Source organism: Heloderma suspectum, chromosome 1 (genome assembly GCF_057233095.1).
Source record: "Heloderma suspectum isolate Gila_16-S chromosome 1, 16-S_ref, whole genome shotgun sequence".
NCBI classification, from domain to species: Eukaryota; Metazoa; Chordata; class Lepidosauria; order Squamata; family Helodermatidae; genus Heloderma; species Heloderma suspectum.
Window position 1 is genome coordinate 299,860,989 of NC_139458.1, and position 22,785 is coordinate 299,883,773.

Consider the following 22,785-nt stretch of genomic DNA (forward strand, 5'->3'; position numbering starts at 1 on the left):
TCAACATCAACAGCTGCGCCCCGAGGCCCCACAGGAGTGGGGGAGATCTTCCCTCCCGCCCCTTAAGTTTAGAGAGTTGCCACGTTTTTCCCAAATGGAGATCAACTGACGTCTTAACCCTTAGAAACCCCTAGATGGCTGTTCCTTTGTCGTTCCTCTGAGTCTCAGGCAATTAGCATCTGTATGCTTCATTAGGTTGAATAGAATTAAAGCCTTAGAAAGCAGCCCTTTTGTCTGAGTGTTGATTCTGACTATTGGAGGATTCAGTAGTAGGTATGTACGAATCCCTTACTTTGTTCCATTGTGGGGCTTCCACGGTGGGGGGGAGGCACTCCGTCCCTCCCCCTGGAATCCTCCCTGGCTGGCTCCGCTCTGCGGCGGCTCCACGGAGCCGTCGGCCAGGGCCATCCACAGCCGGAGTTCTGGCCGCGGCCGGGCTGCTGCAGACGCAAATGGTGGCCGCCGTAGCGGCCGCCATTTGCGTCCAGCCAGGCTGCCATGATAGGCTACGTAAGTATTTACATAGCCTATCACAGCAAAGAGCAGGGACGCAAACAGTGGCCGCTACGCCGTTTGCACCACTTAATACTTACATAGCCTATCACGGAAAGAGCAGTGGCGCAAAAGGCATAGCGGCCGCCGTTTGCATCCCTGCTCTTTGCCGTGATAGGCTACATAAATACTTACGTAGCCTATCATGGCAGCTTGGCTGGACGCAAATGGCGGTCGCAGCAGCCAGCCAAAAGACCAGCCTCTGGTAGAGCCCCAGGTAAGTTTCATTCCGGGGGGATTCCGCAGGGTGGCGGGGGGTGGGAGGCCGTTCCACCATGGATTTCGGGGGGGCCGAATGCGAGTGCATTCGGCCTCACTGAAATCCGTGGCAGAATTCTCCGCCATCCCTATTCAGTAGGCAACAGGGGCACCCTGACAGGACCGAACTGAAAGGGTTGCAGCGGGGACGAGAGACTGAGAAAGCCCAATTGTGCTACAGGACTTCTGCAAGCATGATGTTGCATTTAACACCTTGTGTCTATGATGCTGGGCATTCACCAGGCACATGACTGCACAGTGTTGCCCTGGACACCTCATTCCCTCTAAATAATACCTGCTGGTAAGGGCCTAGATTTTCTCCTTCTGCTAGATAGCAGCCATGACCGTTCACCCCACCTCCACTCCCTGCTAGTTAAGAGAACATGTCATATGGGAAACACTATGAATCCCTGTGCCTTGAGCTAACACCAACTCATATATTTGTAAGACATGTAATTGTACTTGCCAGCCTACAATTGCATAGAGTATCCACTAGTGAAATACACCATCCTTAGGCATCATTCCTGCAACCCTTACACATGCCGCAAGGCAATATTTGATGCATTTGCATCATGTTGTACTCTGTCAAAACACAAACAAACCCTTAGGGATAAAAAATATTCCCATCCTTTCAGGCCTCTATTAACAAAACGCATCTGTTTAGAACAGTTGTTTTTTTCTCTCAAGGCCAGGATGTGGTCGCTATCGGTGCCCCATGCCAGCATGAGGAAACCCATCCAGCTCAGCCACTGGTGTAGAACCTGTCACTGGCACAGCTGTCCTGGTAGTCAATGTTTGTGGCGTGAGGTCAGTTACAAAACCATCAAAGTTGGGTGGCGGCGGGGGGAGATGGCACAGCAGAACCCCCTCTGGCATTCTTGTACAGAATCTTACGGGTCTTTGAGGCCCACAGAAGCTATCGTGACTGAACCATACCTTCTATTCAGAACAGAGAATGGAGGACGGTGATGATGGTGGCCAGCGGCCAGATAATCCTGCACTAGCTACTTTGCCCTTGGCTCAGTCCACGGTTTGTGCTACTTTATTTTACTCTTGGACTTCTTATATCCTCTGTGTCATATTTACCCTACTTGTGCTTGATGAACGGAGCTTAATAGCCAGGAACAATGGATAAAGTGCCTCTAAAACAGAGGTGGACAGTCCGTAGAGTATCTAGAAGTCTGCCCCATTTCAAAAGCTTTCCCTGCCTGAGAAGACCCCCAAAGTGGTGATCTCTGCACTGCTTTAAGTTGCCAGCTCACTTTTTCCTCATCCTCCCTGTCCCCCGCCCTGCTCTCTTTTCATTGCAGGGTAAGAGCCTCTTTCCACATGGTATGAGCACTCGCTGGTTTTGCTGGGTACCATCTCCTTAGCTATTAGTCCTTTAGCAAGCATGATGATATTTTCATTGGTATCAACTACCACTTTGTCTCTAAAGGCAGAATGCTTTGTTAGGTTGAAATCTCACTATCATGACCATACCAATATATCCTATTTAAATATCTGCACCACCTTAGGACTGGGGACCACATTAATTCATATATAATATTATATACATAGTCCATAGATGAAGGTTGGAGGGTGGAAAAGGGCATCCTTTCTGAAACTGCTGCTGAAGCAACTGAATCCCCTCAGTTCATGGTAAGGAGACCCCTACAGCACAACAGATCTAGAACTGATCACAATAGAATGATAGCAAGTTCTTCAGCATAATATCTGTTCCAAATTGTTTCAGAAACAATAATCCCCTTCTGCTTCTTTGGTTAAATTGCCCAAAGCATTAAAGCCTGCTAAAAAAAAAGAACCAAAGGAAATTTCTAAAATCCAACCAACAGGAACACGAGACATATTTGTGACTATGTCTATAAACTAATGAGGCAGAGATGAAAGCTGCCTTTGTCTGCAGGCTATGTCCATGTTGTTTATAACTTAAGAAAGCCATATTTATTTTGATCTGCTCAACACGCTGTGAATGCTGAAAGATGGGGTCCTTTGCATGAATAAACTGGACCATATGTACTTGAAAATCAAATTATTAATGGTAGTGTCCATTATTCAAACTGTCCTTTTTCTCAAGTCCATTTCTACGTTCGTTTACACAGAAGAGTGCTTCTTCTCTGTGGAATTAGTAGCACATCGAGTTTCTCAGAAATGCAGATTCCTTCTGTTTCCAAATGCTACAGAAAAGAGCGAAGTTGCTGGCAGAATAGGAACTGAGGGGGCAAAAAGGGTATTCCAGGCAGTTCATGGCAAGTGGCCCCCTGCCAGTAATAATGAGGAAAAGCCTGATATCCCCGGCATGTGGATTGCCATTTCAGCCTTTCCAATGGTATGTGAGCCAGACAAATTACTCTCTGTGTGTGTGTGTGTGTGGTGTGTCAGCTAAACCTGGAGTTTATAATAATCAGAACAAAATCAATATGAAATGTGATCAGTGTCAAATATAGGGAGGAGAGGCTACGCGGGTGGTTACAGTCCTCTCACCCGCAATGTCAGGTTTCTGATGGATCCATTCTAAGGCACATGGTACGTGGGGGTACAATATAAGCTGCTTTTTACCTTTTGTGTCTTCTTGGGATGAAGAAACATCTGGTCGGGAATGGAGAGCAGTTGAGGAAGCCCTATTACCTGATGCATTGCCAAACCAGAATGCCAGATAAGTGAAATGCAGCTAATGTATCACAAACACAGCCAGACTGGGAATTGCCACCACTTTGCTGTCAGCTGAATGAGTTACAGCAAATCCTTCCTTACTCCCAGAGTGTATGACTTCCATTTCATCACTAGCTGCCTGAGTATTTTGTCACAAGCCCTAACAGACTGCACCTTGGTGCACACGTTCCTCCTGTATGAACAACCAGCTCCCTGGGAAGCTCCCTTGCCCGTCTTCTGAACGGGGCCGTGCTTCCCTTGAGCTCCTGGCAAACGACCGCCTCACATGCAGCCAGCTTCCTCTCCCTGTGCTGCTCATTGGTAGACTGCCATACTTCTGTGAAAGTAACTGTGCTATTCTGAGATGTTGAGAATTGACAGGATCCTAGTGCCAGGTGTATACTCACTGTGCAGAGGCACTCTCTGATGAATGCAGCAAAACTGGAGCCCCAGTAAATGCATAGCAAGAGCTATATAAAAGATGAAAAACTGAACATGTTTATAGCGCCCAGCTGGGTCTTCGAAAATCCAGTAGCACATTCAGACAAAGTGCTCTAGCCCCATTGTCCCAGAGAGTACCCAGACGGGAAGTACAATATAGCAGAAAAAACGTAACATAAGCATGACTTTGGGGTTTGGCAGGGCAAATGAAAGGCGGTCTTAAAGAGTAACAGTCCATCCTTTGGGCCTCACAGGGAAGACTGCTTCAGATATAAATATTGCTAACACCAACAACAACAACCATAGTTTGGGACCTATAGGCAAATGTTTTCCTTCTGGGCTGAAAATCATCCTATACCTCTACAACCCCAGATCAATCATTTTTCGGATGGCCTCCATGCAACTCATCCTTTGCAGCATGATCCAAAGACCAGCTCATCAATCATCATGCAACACGGTGTGTTCTGAGTTTAGAGAACAGCATCTCAGGGCTATTTATATATTTTTTCTTAATCAATTAAGAAGGTGGCTAGAAACCCAACTCCACAACTGATCATGGAGCTGGCACATAACCCCACAAATTATGTATAGGAGTTTCATTTTCAGTATTATCTTCTGGGGCAACGTCACATGCCTGTGTTTTCAGAGAACTGAGGACACGCTGAGGTCGTGGAAGGAACACAGCTGAGGGAGGCAGGACAAGCGGCATGGGCGGGCACTTCCAACAGTCCAGCACCACTGCCTCGCTGCTGCCCTGTCCTCCTCTGCAGCTGTGATGCTGCTGCCACTCCTACCCTTCACACTAGCGGTGTCACTGCTGCCACTCCTCTCCTTCCCAGCTGGCTCCAAGGAGATCCCACCCACACACCTGTCTGCCAAACGCAGTCTCTTATGGGACAAAGAGGCAGGATGGCAACAGAGAGGAGTTGGTTGCCCGGTGTAATGGGAGGGGGGCATGGGTAGCGGGCAGGCATGCCAAGGTCTCACATGAACCTGCAGCCATCCCTGAAGGGAGGAATTGTGTTTCCTCAAACCACAAACAAAAGAAAACTAGCCACAGCCAGACACTTACTGCCACAGTGCACCCATTTGTGACACAAACCAACTGTCAACAACGTTACAAGAAAATTCACAATCTTTCAAACTGAGCTGTATTTTCTGTTTCTCTTTTCGACACCATCTTAAAATTTCTGGAAACAGGTTTCAGTACTAGAAACTCTGTGTGTTTATGGCAGAAGTCAGAGATTTTATGATTTGTCTTTGAAATCCTGTTCATCTCAAAGCCAACCCAGAGCTGACCTTGCATGACGGTGATTAATGTGAGCTGGAAATCTGGACTCCAAGCCTTGCCATGAATGAACTCATGAGGTGGCCTTGGGCAAGCCACTGACTCTCAGCCTCAGTGGCAGACACACACACACTTCATCTGTAAAACGGGGACGATAATACTCGCTGCTCACTTTACCAGAGTGTTACAAAATGTCCTGAGACCGTGTACATCAGGTGTGCAGAACCTCAGGTCTGGGGGCCAAATCTGGCCCTCCTGGGGTTCCAGTCTGGTCCTTGTGGGTTCCACAGATGGACACGCCCATTCCTCTGGCTCCACCCCTTTCCCCCTGACCACCAATCACTGGGTGGTTTCTTGGCTTTTGTGCAGTTTTGCCCCCATTCTAAAAGGCTGAAATGCCTCTCCTAAGGCTGAGTTCCTGGCAGGAAGAGCTTCAAGGTACAATATGCTGGCATTTTGGCACCATTTTGCCTTGAGCCCTGGCGTTTTGCCTTCAAACCTGCCCAGCACTGGGAAGTGGCCCACTAGAGCTTCTCCGAAATTGAATTTGGCTCTTGGGCTCAATGAGGTTTGACACCTCTGATGTATGTAAAGACTTGGGACTATTTGAAATGTGGTATAAAAATGCTAAACATTATTATTAGCACAGTTCATTAAAAGCAACTGGATGGAAATGCTAAGCATATTACACCTCTGAAAGTAAGCAGACATTTTGAGATGTATGGGAAGCACCCGCTTTCAGCTGATACAGGATAACAGAGGAGTCTCCTGCTTAGCGAGGTACTTGACAGCTTACCTTGCTCAGGGAGGATCTGTGAGTATGTGCTGGAAATCTGGTCTTCCATTCCCTCATCTTCACTCTTCTCATCGCTAACTTCCTGAAAGATATCAGCGGTAAACGTTGCAGGTGCAAACAACTCTTCAGTTGGCCTCTCAGAATATTCTGGGCTTAAATCATTGCTGGCTGACTCATCTGCTGGAGAAAGTGAATCCAGGTCTCCTGGCTTGAGAGGAGGAACCCCAGTACTATCCAAGGCATTGAAAGGTACTGTGGGGACAGGGTAATCTATAATGAGGTTTGTATCCTCAGCCTCATTAAAAAGTTCTGTAACTGTCGCTGGACTGGCATAGGCCAGGGGTACTTCTGAGGTCTATCAACAAGAAAAGAAAAAAGAGAGAAAAAGAAATGCAGAAAACCTGAAGGGAGTAGCAATTGCTATCATATTGGATTGTGGTCTAACTCAGGACCACTTCATACATTTTTTTTCTTGAAGCATATGCCTGAGATGTTGTAAGTGGAAACCTAAATAAGGTAGAGTGTGCATGCGACAAAAAACCAAAACATATATAGAATAGGAAGCCTTGTCAAGCAGCCATCATCTGCTGTGCCTTTCTATACCTTCTGCTGCAATCACACCTAGAGAAAATTAGTCGAGTATTTATTAAATTTATTAATCGCCCAACTGGCTGGTCACCCAGCCACTCTGGGCAATGTACAACAATAAAAACAGTTTATACAATAAAATTCAACATTAAAAACATCACATTTCTAAAATTACCCTAGCCCACCACAAATGCCTGCCTGAACAACCATGTTTTTAATGCATGGCGGAAGCTCATTAAAGAGGGGGTATGGCGGAGTTCCCTAGGGAGGGAGTTCCACAGAGTGGGGGCCACCACAGAGAAGGCCCTCTCCCTCGTCCTCACCAGCCTAGCTGTCCTGGCTGATGGGACAGAGAAAAGGCCATCTAAGGCTGATCTTGTTGAGCGGCCTATCTGGTGTTGCTGGAGGCGCTCCTTGAGATAGGCTGGGCCGGAACCGTATAGGGTTTTAAAGGTCAAAACCAACACCTTGAATTTGGCCCAGAAAACAACTGGTAGCCAGTGCAGCTCCTTCAGCACTGGAGTGATGTGATCTCGCTGGCAGCTGCCTTTAATCAGGTGAGCCACCGCGTTCTGTACCAGCTGTAGCTTCTGAACCATCTTCAAGGGAAACCCCACGTAGAGCGCATTACAGTAGTCTAAACGAGAGGAGACCAGGGTATGTACTACTGATGGGAGCAGATGGTTGGGAAGGTGGGGGGCAGGTGCTGTATCAGATGGAGTTGGTACAGCACTGTCCAGCTCACAGCTGACACCTGAGCCTCCATGGACAGCTGGGAGTCTAAGATGACCCCCAAGGTGCGGACCCGGTCTTTCAAGGGTAGCCGTACCCCATTCAACACCAGGTCAACATCCCCCAACCTCCTCTTGTCTCCCACCAAAAGTACCTCGGTCTTGTCAGGGTTCAGCTTCAGCTTGTTCCTCCCCATCCAGCCACTCACCGTCTCCAGACATTTGGACAGGGATTCTACGGCCAACCTTGGCGAAGACTTGAACGAGAGGTAGAGCTGCGTGTCATCCGCATACTGATGACACTGCACCCCAAACCTCCTGATGATAGATGATAGCCAGCGGCTTCACATAGATGTTAAATAGCATTGGGGAGAGGATGGAACTCTGTGGCACCCCACAAGTGAGCGGCCACGGATCTGAAACCTCCTCTCCCAGTGCTACCCTCTGGTACCTGCCAGAGAGGAAGGACAGGAACCACCGTTAATATAGTGTCTCCAATGCCCAACCCCTCCAGGCGGTCCAGGAGGATACCGTGGTCAACGGTATCAAAAGCTGCTGAGAGGTCGAGGAGAACAAGGAAGGAGCATTCACCCCTATCCAGAGCCCTCCTCATATCATCCAACAAGGCGACCAAGGCCGTTTCTGTCCCATGCCCAAGCCTGAAGCCCGACTGAAATGGATCTAGATAATCGGCTTCTTCCAAGTGTGCCTTCAACTGCATCGCCACCACCCGCTCAATCATCTTGCCCAAAAAAGTCAGATTCGAGACTGGGCGAAAGTTGTTCAGAACTTGGGGATCCAAGGAGGGCTTTTTTAAAAGTGGTCTTATCACTGCCTCCTTGAGGGCTGATGGCATCACTCCCTCCTCAAGGGAGGCGTTCACCACCACTTTGATCCCCTCACCCACCCTCTCTCTACAGCTCATAATGAGCCAAGATGGGCAAGGATCAAGTAAGCAGGTGGTCAGTCTTACAGATGAAAGCACCTTGTCCATTTCATCAGAAGGAAGCTGGAACTGATCCCACAAAACCGGTGTGCCACAGAGGTCACAAGGTGTGACCTCCCTTGGCTCTAAGCACATCTTGAACTCTTTTGAGGAGATTGTCCTGAAGTTTTCTGAAGTAATCTTCTGGTATATTATACCAGGCTTCTTTCAGCACTTCCCAGAGTTCTTCTTTAGATGTAGGTTGTCTTTTATTTATTTCTCTGTCCAGGTGATCCCATACTGCCTCTATAATATTCAGGTCTGGACTCTGTAGAGGCCAGTCCATGACTGTCAGTGTTTTATCAGCTGTTTTCCTCGCTAAATATGATTTCACTGCATTAGCAGTGTGCTTGGGATTGTTATCATGCTGAAAAATGAAACCATTCCCAATCAGGCGCTTTCCAGAAGGAATGGCATGATGAATTAAAACCTGTCTGTACTTTTCAGCATTCATGATCCCATCAATACAGACAAGATCGCCAACACCACTGGCAGAAATGCAGTCCCAAACCAGGACAGACCCTCCACCATGTTTCACTGAAGGCCGCAAGCACTCATTCGTCCATCTCTCTCCAACCCTTCTTCTCACATATTGTCGATGATTGGACCCCAACATTTCAAACTTGGATTCATCACTCCAAAATACTCTTTTCCACTGATTCTCATTCCAAACTTTGTGAGCTTTAGCATATCTTAGCCTTTTCACCCTGTTCCCCTTCTGCAAAAGTGGTTTCTTGGCTGCTACCCTTCCACGAAGACCATTCCTGGCCAGGTGCCTGCTGTTACTCTAGTGTAATGGAGGTCACACTAAATCGTTGCCACTTTAGCCTATGGAAGCTGTTTTTTCTGATTTTTTTTCTATTGTTGAATACTGCATACAAATTGCCTGTATTTTCTGGTTGTATTCTAATGAAGAGACTGAGAAATAATTATATATGGTCATTATACCATTGCTAAAACAACAAATCTAATGGTGGCCTAAGACTTTTGCACAGTACTGTATATATATGTAAAATTGAAAACACAGTGATGAGGATAAAATGCTTACAGGAATTGTAGCATGATCAAAAAGTAAATACATTGTGCCACCAGTGGATTTTTAGTTTTAGTGCAATAAGTCACGCATTTATTTAATAATACCTATTCCCCCCTCCCATTCAGTTATCAATATGTATCTCCCATGCCACCATAATGGATGCAGAAGACATAACTTAGCTGTTTGAAACAGGTTGACAAAAACATGAGGCAATGAAGTAAAGCATGTTGTGGGAAGAAGGGGGCTTTCTTCCATTTTCTAGATTTTAAAACTAAGTTAGAGGAGTACTCCCATTCTGTCTTGGCACAGAAAAGCAAGGTACACTGTCAGACATAAAATAAAATATAATGTAATGATTCCCCAAATAAGAGTGTAGGGCACAGGAGGGCAGGGGACTGGACAGCAGAAGGCTGAATACAGAGAAATTTCCTCCACTCCAGGCTTTAAAAACAATGAAGAAATGGTGAGATTTAAAAAGTAGATGTATGGTAAAAAAAAGTCTAAATGTATGTATTGAGAGCAATTATATAGTATTTGCAGCATTGCTACGTCAGTCAATATTTAGAAACACTAGTCACTTTCCCAGTACATACTGGAATATTTACCAATCTTGCAAAATGTTCCTGGATTTACAAAATTTACTAAGTTGTATTGGTATTTTATAATATGTAATAAACCATAATAGGCTGGATCAACTGCACTTACAGAAGTGGATTCCCTGCCCCCTCCTTTCCACAGCAGCCCCTCCAACCCCTTTAAAATGCTACACAGGAGACTATGTTGAATGGTGTAGTTGTGGTATCAAGGGGGGACACCAAAAATTGGGTGGAGAGACTTTCCATGACCAGAGCCCCTCCTTTTGTGGAACGCAGATCTTGGATCCAACCCAATAATTACAGAAAGTCATATCAAAAAGTCACATTAGCACTGGAGAGTCTTTGGATTGGAATGCACAGCCAAAGACATTAAAAAATGAAGATAAATAAATAAAAATGCTCAAAATAGCATGAGAATGAATGAAGGGGAAATAAGCATGTCATCACAGACACATCAGCCTGTGTCTGTGGGATGCTAATCATATTCGCAATCAACGCTGTATTTAAAAAAAAAAAAAATTATTTTGTTCCTGATATATAACTTACCTTGAGGGACAAAGGCAGGAGAATTTACTTACCAAGCCAGGTCCAGCTACACCATCGGTTGCCATTGATTTGATATCATTGTCTACGTCACTAGATGGCCTAAGGGCTTCTGCAAAACAGGACAAATGTAAAGGATTTTTTCCCCTAAATGCAAAGGATTTTTTCCCCAGCCTTTATGAAATACAACAGGCTGATTACCAATCAAACTGTGCAAGATGTTATATAAGATGACGTACTGCAAACTGGAGTCTTGCCACATGACAAACTTAATAATAATGCAGCTTTTTTGTTGTCTCTCAGTATTAACCAAAATTGTAAAGAGATATTCCTCACTCTAGAGAGCAGAGCTCTCTTTAAGTTAACCAGCTGGAAAGGGCTATTTTAACTCAGCTATTTCAGCATGTTCACATTGCAGGGCCATTTCACAAATGACCCAACAGCCAAATGTACACTCAGCTGGAAGAGCCAGTGAATCCCAGCTGTGGTACACTTGTACAATACGTTTTGTTTTTCAGACCCCTGCTTGATGGATTCACATTTTAAAAATATTTTTAGGTGTACACCTAAAGAAACATAATGGGCTGGATCCAAAGCTGCACGAGTGAAAGCCAAGGCATCTCTGACAGATTTTTGGCAATTCGCCCGTCTTATTTATGTATTATATTTTTATACCACCCAATAGCTCTCTTACTGCAGGGTCTCTCTCCCGCCACCTTGGCACCACTGTTCATGCTGTTCAGAAGGGTCCTCTGAAATTTTGGAGAAGCTTTTCAGTGGTTTCAAAGGGGAGCAACAGTTTCTTGGTGAGGCTCACCATTAGCAGTGGCAGTAGCACAGTTTCTTCATTTTTCCCTCTATTTTTTGGCTGCCACTGTAAGTGAAGCAGGAACTATGTTGGTAGCCTGACCACCTTTTTGCATCCTACATAATGTTCCAGGCCTATCGTTGTTCTGGGGCATTGTGGGCGGGGGTGGCAGGGAATGGCAGCCGCCACTAAAGAAAATGGTGCAGAATATTCAGAGAAAAGTCTGCAGAATGGCTTTCTTTTACTTGAAGGACTACCTTCACTCGTATCAGCCTGCCCACACTTTAAAATGAGAAAGAGAAGCCCCTCTCATTTGCCCACCTGTGAGTAGGGGTGGTGCGGGAGTCTGAGGAGGGGACGGAATCTGACGGACTCCCCCTCCATCCGGCCTCCTGGACCCCGCTTGCCAAGCTGTGGGGGCACTGACGGACCTGGCCACTGAGTGCTCCAGACTTCTGCAAGTGGCTGGGAGTGCCGCTGAGGATTTGTCCTGCCTCTGCTGGCTGTCAAGGAAGCCCTTGGCAACTGGCATGGGCAGGAAGGGCCTTGGTGGTGCCCCGGCACTCTAGCCCTGGCTTCCTCAGGAGGAGGCCAGGGCTAGAGCGCTGGGGGGTGGCCGCACCAGGACCTGTCCTGCCTCCACCAGCTGTCAAGGAAGCCCTTGACAACCGGCGCAGGTAGGAGGGGCCTCAGCAGCACCCCAGCCCTCCTTGGGAGGAGGACAGAGATAGAGCACTTGGGGAGGGGGTGCTGTGCCGAGGGCTGCGGCAGTCAAGCCCTTGTGTGCATAAAGCACAAGGGCTTAACTGCCAGAGTCATTGGTGCGGAGAGGAGGAGGAGCTCACATGGCTCAGCGGGCGGGGTGAGCAGGGAGGTTTGGCCAAGTGGGTCTGGGCCACGCGAGCAGGGGGCAGGTCGTCGAGCCCTCCTGCACCCCAGATAGAGATGGGTCCGCCCCTCCCTCCCTCCCTGTGAGAGCAATTAGGTGGGTGACCACACGAGAGAGGGCCTTTTCTGCAGTGGCCCCCTCACCTCTGGAATAAGTTGCCATCAAGGGTCCACCAAACCCCATCATTGCAGGCTTTTAAGAAGGCCCTGAAAACTTATTACTTTACTCTGGTCTTCCCCTGATTATGTTTTATAGGACTGGGTTGTGGCTGCAGTTGTCTGTTGTAAGTTTCATTTTATGCTGGTATTTGCTGTTTTTTAGAATATTTGCTGCTTTTGCTGTTTTTATTGTGTTTTTAATACCACATCAGTTTTTATTATGTGTTTTATTGTTGTATGTTGCGTTGGGAGGGCTCCTGCCCTGAAAAGTGGCCAATAAATATTTTAAACAAACAAACAAATAAGTACAATTTTAAATAAATAAATTCTTAAATAAATTCTTTTTCTGGGGGGGTGAGAAAAAGGAACATTACAGAAAGTTTCTCAGAAAAACATCTTCTGAGAAATTTTGGCTCAGCATTAAGTAGTTAGTCATGGCCACTTTATTACATACTGCTTTTCTGCATACATTACCCTAAAAGCAGTTCAAAAGGAAACATAACAAAAATAGCATAGCTACATGAAGTTGTACATCAAGATGACTAGTTGTGTGGCTGGAAAGCAGAAGGATGATCCCAGATTTTTGGCAATTCCCCTTTCCTGCTGCAGCCCTCTATGTCACATGCCAAGCTATTCAGGGGGATTTTAATTTCCAGTTAATTTTCCAACCAAGTGGATTTCCAGAGGGCACAGGGATGTGCAGAAGGGAAGATAAGACGGGAGAGCTCTGTTCCATCTTGGAACAGGAGTTAGGATCCAAGCAAAATGGAAATGTAGTGTGCTTTATTATAACAAATGATTTTTCTATTTTGGTTTCTATTGATCCTTTCTCCATCTGGCTACAAAACATACCTGTTAGATTTTGAAAGGAAGCCATGCGGTAGCAGCAGTAAAAATATCTACTTTTCATGATTTGTAAAAAGTAGACAATGGCTCAGCTCTGTCGGTGTAGAGGGCTGGGTGCATCTATTTATTTTCATCTACCCACCAAACATATGGTCACTGTTGTCATCTAGACATTTTGTATTTCAACCCATTCTCCATCCAGTCTAAGAACAGCAATGTGAACAAGTGGTTACGCTTTCAATAAGCATCCAGAATCTACCCAATCAGCCCTAGGTACCTTCGCTATCTGAAGCTTATGATAGGTAAAGGCAGTTTGAGGCGCTCCTCAGCCCCGCTTTCTCACAGCATTCTCAGCTAACAGCACACTCAAGGACTGCCTTTTACCATCAGAGACTCGTGAACTGGCTGCATCCTTTCTTTGCAGACCAGGATTTGGCCTCACAAACCCATACTTTAGTAGGCTGCTATTTGGACTACTGAAATGCACTCTGTGCTGGGCTGCTTCTAAAGGTCTCCAGAAGCTTCAGCTTGGCAAGAGCAAGCTAGAAAGTGTGTAATTCCAGTATTGGCTTGACTGCACTGGCTGTCTATTTACAATTCAGAATGCCGGTTGACCTTTAAGGGCCTAAATCGCCAGAGGCTGCATAGCTGAGGAGGTGCCTGCTCCCATCTGTCCGTCTTGATTCCCTGGGTCATGACAGAGAGGGCAAGCTCCGTATCTCACCTTCCACCAGGGCCCCATCTACATGGCACTGCTTTGGCCCCCACCCCGTCGCAACTGCGCAGCAATGCAGCTTTGAATGACCATGCCCTCGATACACTCGCGATGTACTGCGCGCTTCCCTAAGAGACTCGCCGTGCCCTTTTTTTGCCATTATACTGAAATGCGAAGCTGTGCAGTCCCATGGGTGTGGGGGTGCAACACTTTAGTGGCTGTTCTAGATTTGAGGGGCCCTGCTGTGTCTTTCTGACCTTGTTTAAGGTAAAAATTGGGTATTTTGTGCTCCTTCATTTCCGCAGCATCAGTTTGTCAGTTCCTTGGCCTGAGACTCTTGTGATGGTTTGCACTCACAAGCATGAGCGCTATGTGCCTAGCCATTGCTTTGAAATGGTGTCCAGAGCAATGTTGTTCCTCCCCCAAGGGGGCCCCCCCCCGGCCCTTGGGTACTGAGTCCAAAAGCAACCGTTGCGAAGATATGAAGCTGCAAAAATGTGCGAAAGTGTGATTAAATAGTTGAAAACGACCCTCTGTGCCTCTGTAACTGTGCAACTGCAAAGGGATGAGGGAGCAAAGGGATGTCACAGAGTGACACAGGCACTATGCACGCCTACAACACGCCCACTGTATGATGCAAAGTCAGTTCTGGGAAGGAACAGATGGGCTGGAACTGCAGGGGAACCTGCAGCAAACCCCCCAAATTGCAGTAAAACAACTCCTTGGAACTCTGCTTTTTCTGGGCAAAAACCACGGATGGCTGCGAAGTTGCGACTGTGTCATCTATCACTAGGGACCTCGACTCGCACCTGCTCCAGAGTAAAAGCCTGCTGAGTTGGGCTTTCGCAACAGTAGCATCCACTTGGTGGTGTGCCCTTCCTTAGATTTCTCTGTCAATTTCCCTGTAATCATTTAGGTGGATGCCAAAAACCTTTCTGTTTGCAAAAGCACCCTCCCTCAATAATCTCTAATATGTTTATAGATACATTACTGTCTGAGTTTTTTGCTTCACTGACTTCATAGAGTTGGGAGTTTACAGTCATAGGATTGTTTTGTTTTTAATCTTTTCATTTTAAACTTTATGGTGTGTTACTGTATCCCATTTCGACTGCTTTGTGACAGAAAATGCAGCCTATAAACATTTGAAATAAACATGACTATCAAAAAACAAAATGCTGATATCTCCCCACTGGGTGACAGTTGAAAGTTCTTTTTCACATGATACAGAGAAGAGAATGAGAAGGATGAAAGTCTTGCACTTCTGGTCCCCCTCCCCAAATTCTATAGTGTCCATTGACCATTCATGGCTTACATAATGGATCTGAACACCCATCATTTAAATATAAAGCCATTTTCATTTACTACAATAATTTAACATTAATTAATTAATTAATTAATTATACTTATATATGGCCCAATAGCCAAAGCTCTCTGGGCAGTTCACATACTCTTGCAAATATTCTTATAAAGTCTGATTTTTTTTCAAATGAAGGTTAACAAAGTTGGTTTTAAAAAAAATGGAAGGTTTGAAAATGTGATAAAAGTTCTTTGCCCTATAGTTTGACAGTTGTTTAGCTATGTTCAGTTAAGCTAAAAGAACATCACACACAGATTAAGAGGGGAAAATCCATCATATTGAGAATGGATATTTCTTTCTTGACTTGCTTTGCTGTCCTTCAGTTTTTGCCTCCTGCCAAAGTGGACTTTCTAATGGATTAATTATGATCCAACATGGAGAAAACAAAAAATATTTAAAGGCCTAAGGCTATAATATTCTTGGGCTCAGCAGGCATACATATTCATGGCATTCACCTCCCAAAAATGTCTGCCCTCAGAGTAAGGGTCAAACTACATGTTACCTTAACTGTGTAGAGTGTAGCCGAGACTGATTTTTCCTTTACTTTAGAGTAACTGTCCATGGTCCTGATTTGTATCTGGATCAGCAGACATCAGGAGGAGATAATTAAACCTTCCCCCCCCCATGGGTTTCATTCCCAAAATTCCACCCCCCCTCCCAGGGATTTAAAAAAGAATTTGCAGGTAGAGGAGGGCAGAATTTTGGGAAGCAAAGGGGAGAGGAGGGGGTTTAATTCTTCTCTCCAAATACATAGTGGTCCCAATCTGAATCAGGATTACATGCAATTACTCTAAAGAAAAGAAAAAGATAAGGCTCACCTACGCCACACACAATAAACGTAACATATAATTTGACCCTCAGGAATTAGGCAGATGACCAAACGTTTCAATGGAACAGCAGCCTTTATTCCAGGCTCCAACACAGCCTGCAATATGGCTGCCTTAAGGTGGGAGAAACACAGCTAGAGAAATTCAGAAGGGAACAAGAACTACAAAGAGCTGATCCCAATTTTCTTCTTTCTCCCTCCTTCCAAAAAACAGGCAGGTGAGTCATGCAACCACTCAGTCATTTCCTGGGGATGTGGGAGCCCAGAGGGGAAGGAAGCTGTTGACTGGGCCCTAGTTAACAAAGGGCAAATCTGGATCAACTGACCATCAGTAAATTGAAGTGTTCCAAGGTCCATGGACAGTGACTTATCTTCCTGTAGCGCCATGACAACCATCTGCTGAAGCGCTGTCACTTTTGGTTTAACTGCCGGGATCTCCTCCTCTGTACTAAGAAGACCTCTTTCATTTTCGACTTCGTTGGAGATGTCATCCTCAGGACTTTTAACTTCTGAGTCATCTCTCTCAAAGTTGATGGCATACCGTGCTACAGTGCTGCTTGATCTGTGGTGCAGGAAGAAGCAAATGTATGAGAAATGCTTCTTACTGGTGCTAGATACATATTTCACTGAAATGAGTTTGGTAATGAGGAAGGACAAGGAAGAGCTGCATATAATTAGGTAATTGATTTTTCTGGCTAGCTTGCTGATTTAAATTAGTAACAACAAGCAATGACTTTCAGCCTAGTCTCTGGTTTAAATCCAGTCACAGTGCTTATGGTGACAGAGACAGGACAGGTTAGCAGTCATTGCTATTGATTTAGTTTACTGAAGCTCTTGTAATATAACTCATCCTGGTCTTACAAGCACCTTTCCAAGGTAACCTACACATTTGTATGTCAGCGAGATGAAAATGTATTTAACCTACACAGAAACACAATTGACTATATAAAATAAATACAACTAGCCATTTTTCATGTCAGGGTTGAGGCATGTATGTGTTTATAAAGGGGAAGGTTATGGGAAAACCTTTTCTTTTCCTTTTAGATCCTTAAAATCTTTTTAGCACAATAAACAAACATTGTAACTTGTGGGAAAATCCTCCCAAAAGATGACATTTCCTAAAAAGAAATACAACATTTTCTCAGCATTCAAAGAGCAACATTCTGTGGCTGGGAGTCTTCCTCCAACTAGCACATTCATTGCTCTTTCAGTGCAGAATGGTGAAAAGGGCATGTACAGCAACTAGACATCACCAGCTATAGCCTTCCCCAACTTGGTGTCCTCCAGATGTTTTGGACTTCACCTCCCATAATCCACAACCAGCATGGAAAATGGTCAGGAATGCTGAGAATTGTAGTCCAAAACTTCTGGAGGGCACCAAGTTGGGGAAGGCTGACATATGATATGATTAGTGATTGGAAGGGGGGGGGGACTTTATGCCCTGTGCTATTTTGAGACCATTAAAAAATTAACTTCTTGTTTGGAGGCTGAACACTTCCTGTTTGAACCTTTCATGTGCATGAGTGCTTATGTAGCCAATTAAAAAAAGGTGGGGGAAAAATAGGTGTCAAACATCAGAAAGCCTAACCCTTCCAGGGCTGGAACAGACATCTCCCATGAGTCATTCTTATTAAATCCCAGCAAACAGGAAGACAACCTCCCACATCGGTCACATCTGCTACCTGTGGTGAGGATATCATGATACTGCTGCTGGACTGAAGTTAGCACAACTGTACCAATAACTGGATTAGCCATTTGGAGTAGTTATTCAAAAGTAAAACAGAAATTCTGTTGTACTTGCTGCAGCAGTACATGAGTGCTCAAGAAGGATGGAGCACATTAGTAAATATGCCAGGATGCAAGACTTGCTTTATACTGGGATTCACATGAAATAATAAAGATGGGAGTGACTATGGGCTTTTCTACATGAGGTTTTTAACCTGCCACTTTACCGAGGCTTCTGCTTCCAGATTCTTTGTGGGATTCAGATCAGCTCCTTTACACTAGTGCTGTGCATCACTTTGGTGCCGAATCTGAATCCTGAAGCGAATCGGGGTGCTTCAGGGGTGCCTCAGTGTGATCTGAAGCAATCAGACCAGCACCGAGGTGCTCTGAAGCGAAGCGGGGTGCTCTGACGAAGTGCCTCAGTCCACCTCGGAGATTCAGAGCTCTTCTAATGCCTTCTGAAGCCCAGATAGACTGTCTCCAAAATGTATCAACTTGAGAAAGATCAGGGAAGGGGAGAGGAGGAGGAGGGAGTGAGCTTTGGCAAATGGCAACTCTAGTTGCCAAATTAGGGCTGAACATAATCCAGCAGTCTCCAATCAGTGACAATGGTGTGTGTGTGTGTGTGGGATACTGGATATATTGGACAAAAAGCCTGTGTTTGTTCATTGTGAGAGAGAGATCTGGTGGTGTTACTGGAGAGAGCTCTGAAGTTCTTTGGCTAGATCTGTGGTGTGTACATTGGACTCTTTCCCACTCAGCCCCCTTGCTTTCTTTTCTAGAGTATTTATTTAAAAACCAAAAGCTTCTTTGTAGTTTTCCCTGTCTTTCTTGCTAGATCCATGTGTGTGTGTGTGTGTGTGTGTACGTATCTTTCCTTCCTTTCTTTGTTCTTGGCTCCCCCCCGCCAACGCCTGTATTCCTTCCCTCCTCGTTTTTGAATTATATATCTTTTCCCTAAAACAAAACAAATTAAAAACCCTTTCCTTTGCTTGTAGGTAGTTCTGTATTTGCTTTTCTTTTGTTCTTGTGTGTCTCTCTCTCTGTGTGTGTGTCTCTGTGTTGCTTTCTTTTCTAGAGTATTTATTTAAAAACCAAAAGCATCTTTGTAGTTTTCCCTGTTTTTCTTGCTAGATCCATATGTGTGTGTGTATGTATCTTTCCTTCCTTTCTTTGTTCTTGGCTCCCCCCCCGCCAACGCCTGTATTTCTTCCCTTCTCGTTTTTGAATTATATATCTTTTCCCTAAAACAAAACAAATTAAAAACTCTTTTCTTTGCTTGTAGGTAGTTCTGTATTTGCTTTTCTTTTGTTCTTGTGTGTGTGTCTCTCTGTGTGTGTCTCTCTCTGTGTGTGTGCTTGTGTTGTGGTCAAGCAAAGCACTACACACATCCACATTTCAAAATACAGTGGGCAAAGCACTACACACATAACATCTGTTATTTAAACAATACTCCATTGTGTGGTAAAGCAAGCAAGCCCAATATGAGGCATAATTGGTATATAGGATTACTCTGTATATGTCTGTTTTGTAAAGCTCATCAGTAAGGACAATTGCAGTGTTACATCATAGGCTGTGGAGAGATTTGAGAGTGTGATTGACTGGGACACCCTGAGTTTTTCTTTAAAATGTATAAAAACCTCTGGTAGACTCCTACTACTATGGATGTTCATCAGGTCTCCAGATAAAATCTTATGAAAGTCCTCTTATGAAAAGAACTGCAGTAGTATCTGAGGAGCAAACCTCAAACAGAGTCCTTGAGAGAGAGTGAGAAAGAAGTTATATGGATTTAGAAAAGCTGGAGCTAGGCACATTAAGTTGACTAGACTTTAGAAATCCAGCAAATTTTTACCACAGGGCAGTTACACAAATCAATCATCTCTTAAGTCCAAGATGGCAAATTGGCAGTCCACAGCCTGGATGCCAACTTTATACGGCCCCAGATTATCAAATTTAGTAGTACTATGGGAGAGGGGTTATTTGCAGTTCAAAGAAACCTACAGCAGAGATTAGGGATAGTGACCTCCTCCTAATCACCGCTTGAACATCTAACTTCTCTGATATCCCTTAGTATCAGAATGATTTGGATATCTGTATCTTGCTTCGGATCCAAATCCGCAGCAAAGCAGATGGGGTCCAAATCAGTCCAAAGAGAAGTGGGCTGCTTCAAAAGGTCCAAAGTGGCATCCAAAGCGAAGTGGGGGGGTCCACGCACAGCCCTACTTTACACATGTTGTTTGGGGGGGGGTTGTTCTTTCTCTGCCTTTCTATATGTTCCATTACACAACCACTAGGTGGCACTGTGGTGTAAGTGAATTACGCAAATACACCAGGGGTTTCATACCACCATTCATGGAAATACCAGACTTTCCTTGTTAGAAAAAAAAAAAAGCTATAATGGTTGCAAACAACAGGATAGGCCCTGAAGGATGACGATGTCATGTAAAGCACCTGCAAATTATCATTAGTGAGGAATCATGAGCACACAATAAATGCCTTATGTAAAAAGACTCTATATACACAGGGTGACTTTTCTTTGGTACTGAGTAATCACAACTAGAACACAAAGAACTGGTCTGTAGGGATAAAGGATTACAGGTCATCAGCATTTACAGAGTGTGTTATCATGCCAGGGTTGCAATGACAGTACATTTGCTGCACGGGCAATTACATCAGTACAAGCATTTAGAATCAGGGTGCTGCTCTTCGAAACCATTTATCTTCTACTCTTCTCAGCTAAAAAAGGGGAAAGAAATATTTCAAAACTGCTTTTGTTTAAAAGTGCTCTGCAGTGGCAAACAGCAGAAGGGAGGGGGAGACACTGGAATGTGCTATGCATATTATGCTCCATGGCCGAAAAGCCTGCAGTACTGAGAAAAAAAATAGGCTTCAAAAAAATGTCAGAGTTATACCATACGTTGAAAATCAATAGTTACTGGATCTGAAAAATCCACCCCTCCAACAATTTCTTTTTTTGTGAGTCAAATGAGAACTGACCTTCTGGCAGCATTTCAAAGATGCATAAAGGGAGCCAGGGAATCAGTTTTCAAGACATTTTCTACAGAGGTGTAGAAATGTATTTATTTTATTCTTTCCTCACTATTAGCTTCTATAGATTTATTTGAAGACAGAGTGAATGTTCCAAGGGTTCTCCAGTTTCTGGGTAATGGCCATATCAAGAACAAAAAAAGAGGAACTGCTCCCTTTCAAAGTAATGGTTTAGTGCTATGTGGATGAGACTCTGCAAGCCTAAGCAAAGCCTTGGAATTGTATGCCCCCGCCCCTGCCTTCCTGCACAGCTGGGAAGAGGACTTAACCAGGTTTTAGTTTCACTTTCCCCAATTCCTGTCTTGCTGTTACGTCTGAGCCAAGAATCACAGTTTAAAACAAACTCTAATCAATTGCTAACAAGTCAACAATAAATCCCAGGGAAGGATCCAACAGTGCACTACCAATATTGATGTCTCGCTAGTAGAAACCAATCCTTGCACAATGCTGATAGTGCTCGCTAGTGCAATGGGTTTCCCAGGAAGCTCATCATGCTAGAAAGCACTATTGCCATTGCACATGCATTGATTTCCGCTAGCGCAACGTCAGTAGGCCTAGTGGTAGTGCACTCTCGGTTTAGATGGTTTGTTTATCAAACTAGAATTTGTCTTAAACCACGATTCCTGGTTCATACATGATGACAAGTCAAGAACTGGGGAATGCAAAACTAAATCCTGGTTACTTTCTCCTCCCGGCCATGTAGGAGGAGGAGAGAGGAAGTAAGAGCATGCATGCTTGAAGCTTTGCTCGGACTCTCAGGGGCTCATTCATATAGCACTAAAACCTGGCTAAGGGTTACATGTGAACCAAGCCATTGTCTGTTTTATGTCAGGGATAGAGATACATTTTTCTGTTCATATCAACATTATTCTGCTTACATTTTACAGTGGCTTAGGGTAAAGTGGTCTAACATCTAAGGCTACATGTTACTTCTAAATCTCTATCATAAAACTAGGCACATCCTTTCACATTGCCACTACTGTTAATTACAGAGCATGTTCTATCACGTTATATACCATAAAAAAAAAAAGCTGCAGGAAGTTACCCATCTTTTCCCTTCTTCTGTCTTCAGTTCAGCACACAAACAGGAGAGAGTTAAACATTCCAAAATGGGAAAAAAGAAAAATATTAAATCATTAAAACTTGTAAACACACATCTCTTGGCTATTGGGTACACTCTTTATCTTTCCTCATCATTTCAGTGTGAGAAAGGCTGCCTGACTGCCAAGATTACAACTCCTTAATGTATTACTACCACCCTCTCTCCCTTCCTGTGACAAAAGGAGTTTTCCACAAGTTGGAAGAGCTTTAGATTCCCTCCCTTTCAAGCATTTCCCCCTCCCCATCCGGGCTCACCATTTGTACTGCAGCAGCTGCTAATCTCCACCTTTCCAGTAACAATGAAGAAGTTGGGATTGTCTCTGGTTGGCTGTCATCCAAATCCAGGTCTCTTTAACCTGACCTAATAATTATTCTGACTATGCACAGTTTTGGGGGCCATGTCCTGCAGTAATGTTTTGTAATACTGTCCTCTCTTTGTTTGCCTGACAGATCGTCCGTGCCAAATATGGAGCTCTTTCACTGCCCCCACATACACAAATTACTTTACCAGATCAGATTTCTTTCTATTAGCTGAGGATGTATGCAAGAAGGTGCTCAAACATTCTCTTGGGGGTCGTCAGGAAAGTCAAGATTGCATTCTAGCACTACTAATGGTTGCATGTGGGCAGAAAGAACCGTTCTCTACAGCAGCATTCTAAACAAGCCATTTCCCAACAGTGTTATATTTATTTTGCCAGGAAAATTAATGATATAATAAGATTTCTTTGGTCAAAAACATATATAACACGATTATCTCTTTGGGGCTGATCTTTATTGTTGGTGGGTGGTGTGTTGCAAAAGCTCAGGTTAGTAACCTTTGAAATACCCAAATATTTCCAGAATGTT

At 44.5% G+C, this 22,785-nt stretch overlaps 1 protein-coding gene across 2 annotated transcripts in view; it reads right to left on the reverse strand.

Moving 5' to 3' along the window:
- The window catches only part of IMPG1 (interphotoreceptor matrix proteoglycan 1), a 139,747-nt gene that overhangs the window by 26,179 nt on the left and 90,783 nt on the right, over nt 1–22,785 (reverse strand). Inside the window, exons 9-12 of one of the 2 annotated variants that reach the window (XM_084826948.1) lie at nt 21,884–21,904; nt 16,392–16,627; nt 10,502–10,578; nt 5,988–6,069 (exon numbers count right to left, since the gene is read on the reverse strand). In XM_084826948.1, the coding sequence (XP_084683074.1) occupies nt 5,988–6,069; nt 10,502–10,578; nt 16,392–16,627; nt 21,884–21,904 (416 nt within the window). Of the gene's footprint in view, nt 1–5,987; nt 6,343–10,501; nt 10,579–16,391; nt 16,628–21,883; nt 21,905–22,785 lie in introns of both variants that reach the window. The other variant, XM_084826947.1, reaches the window with a different exon arrangement.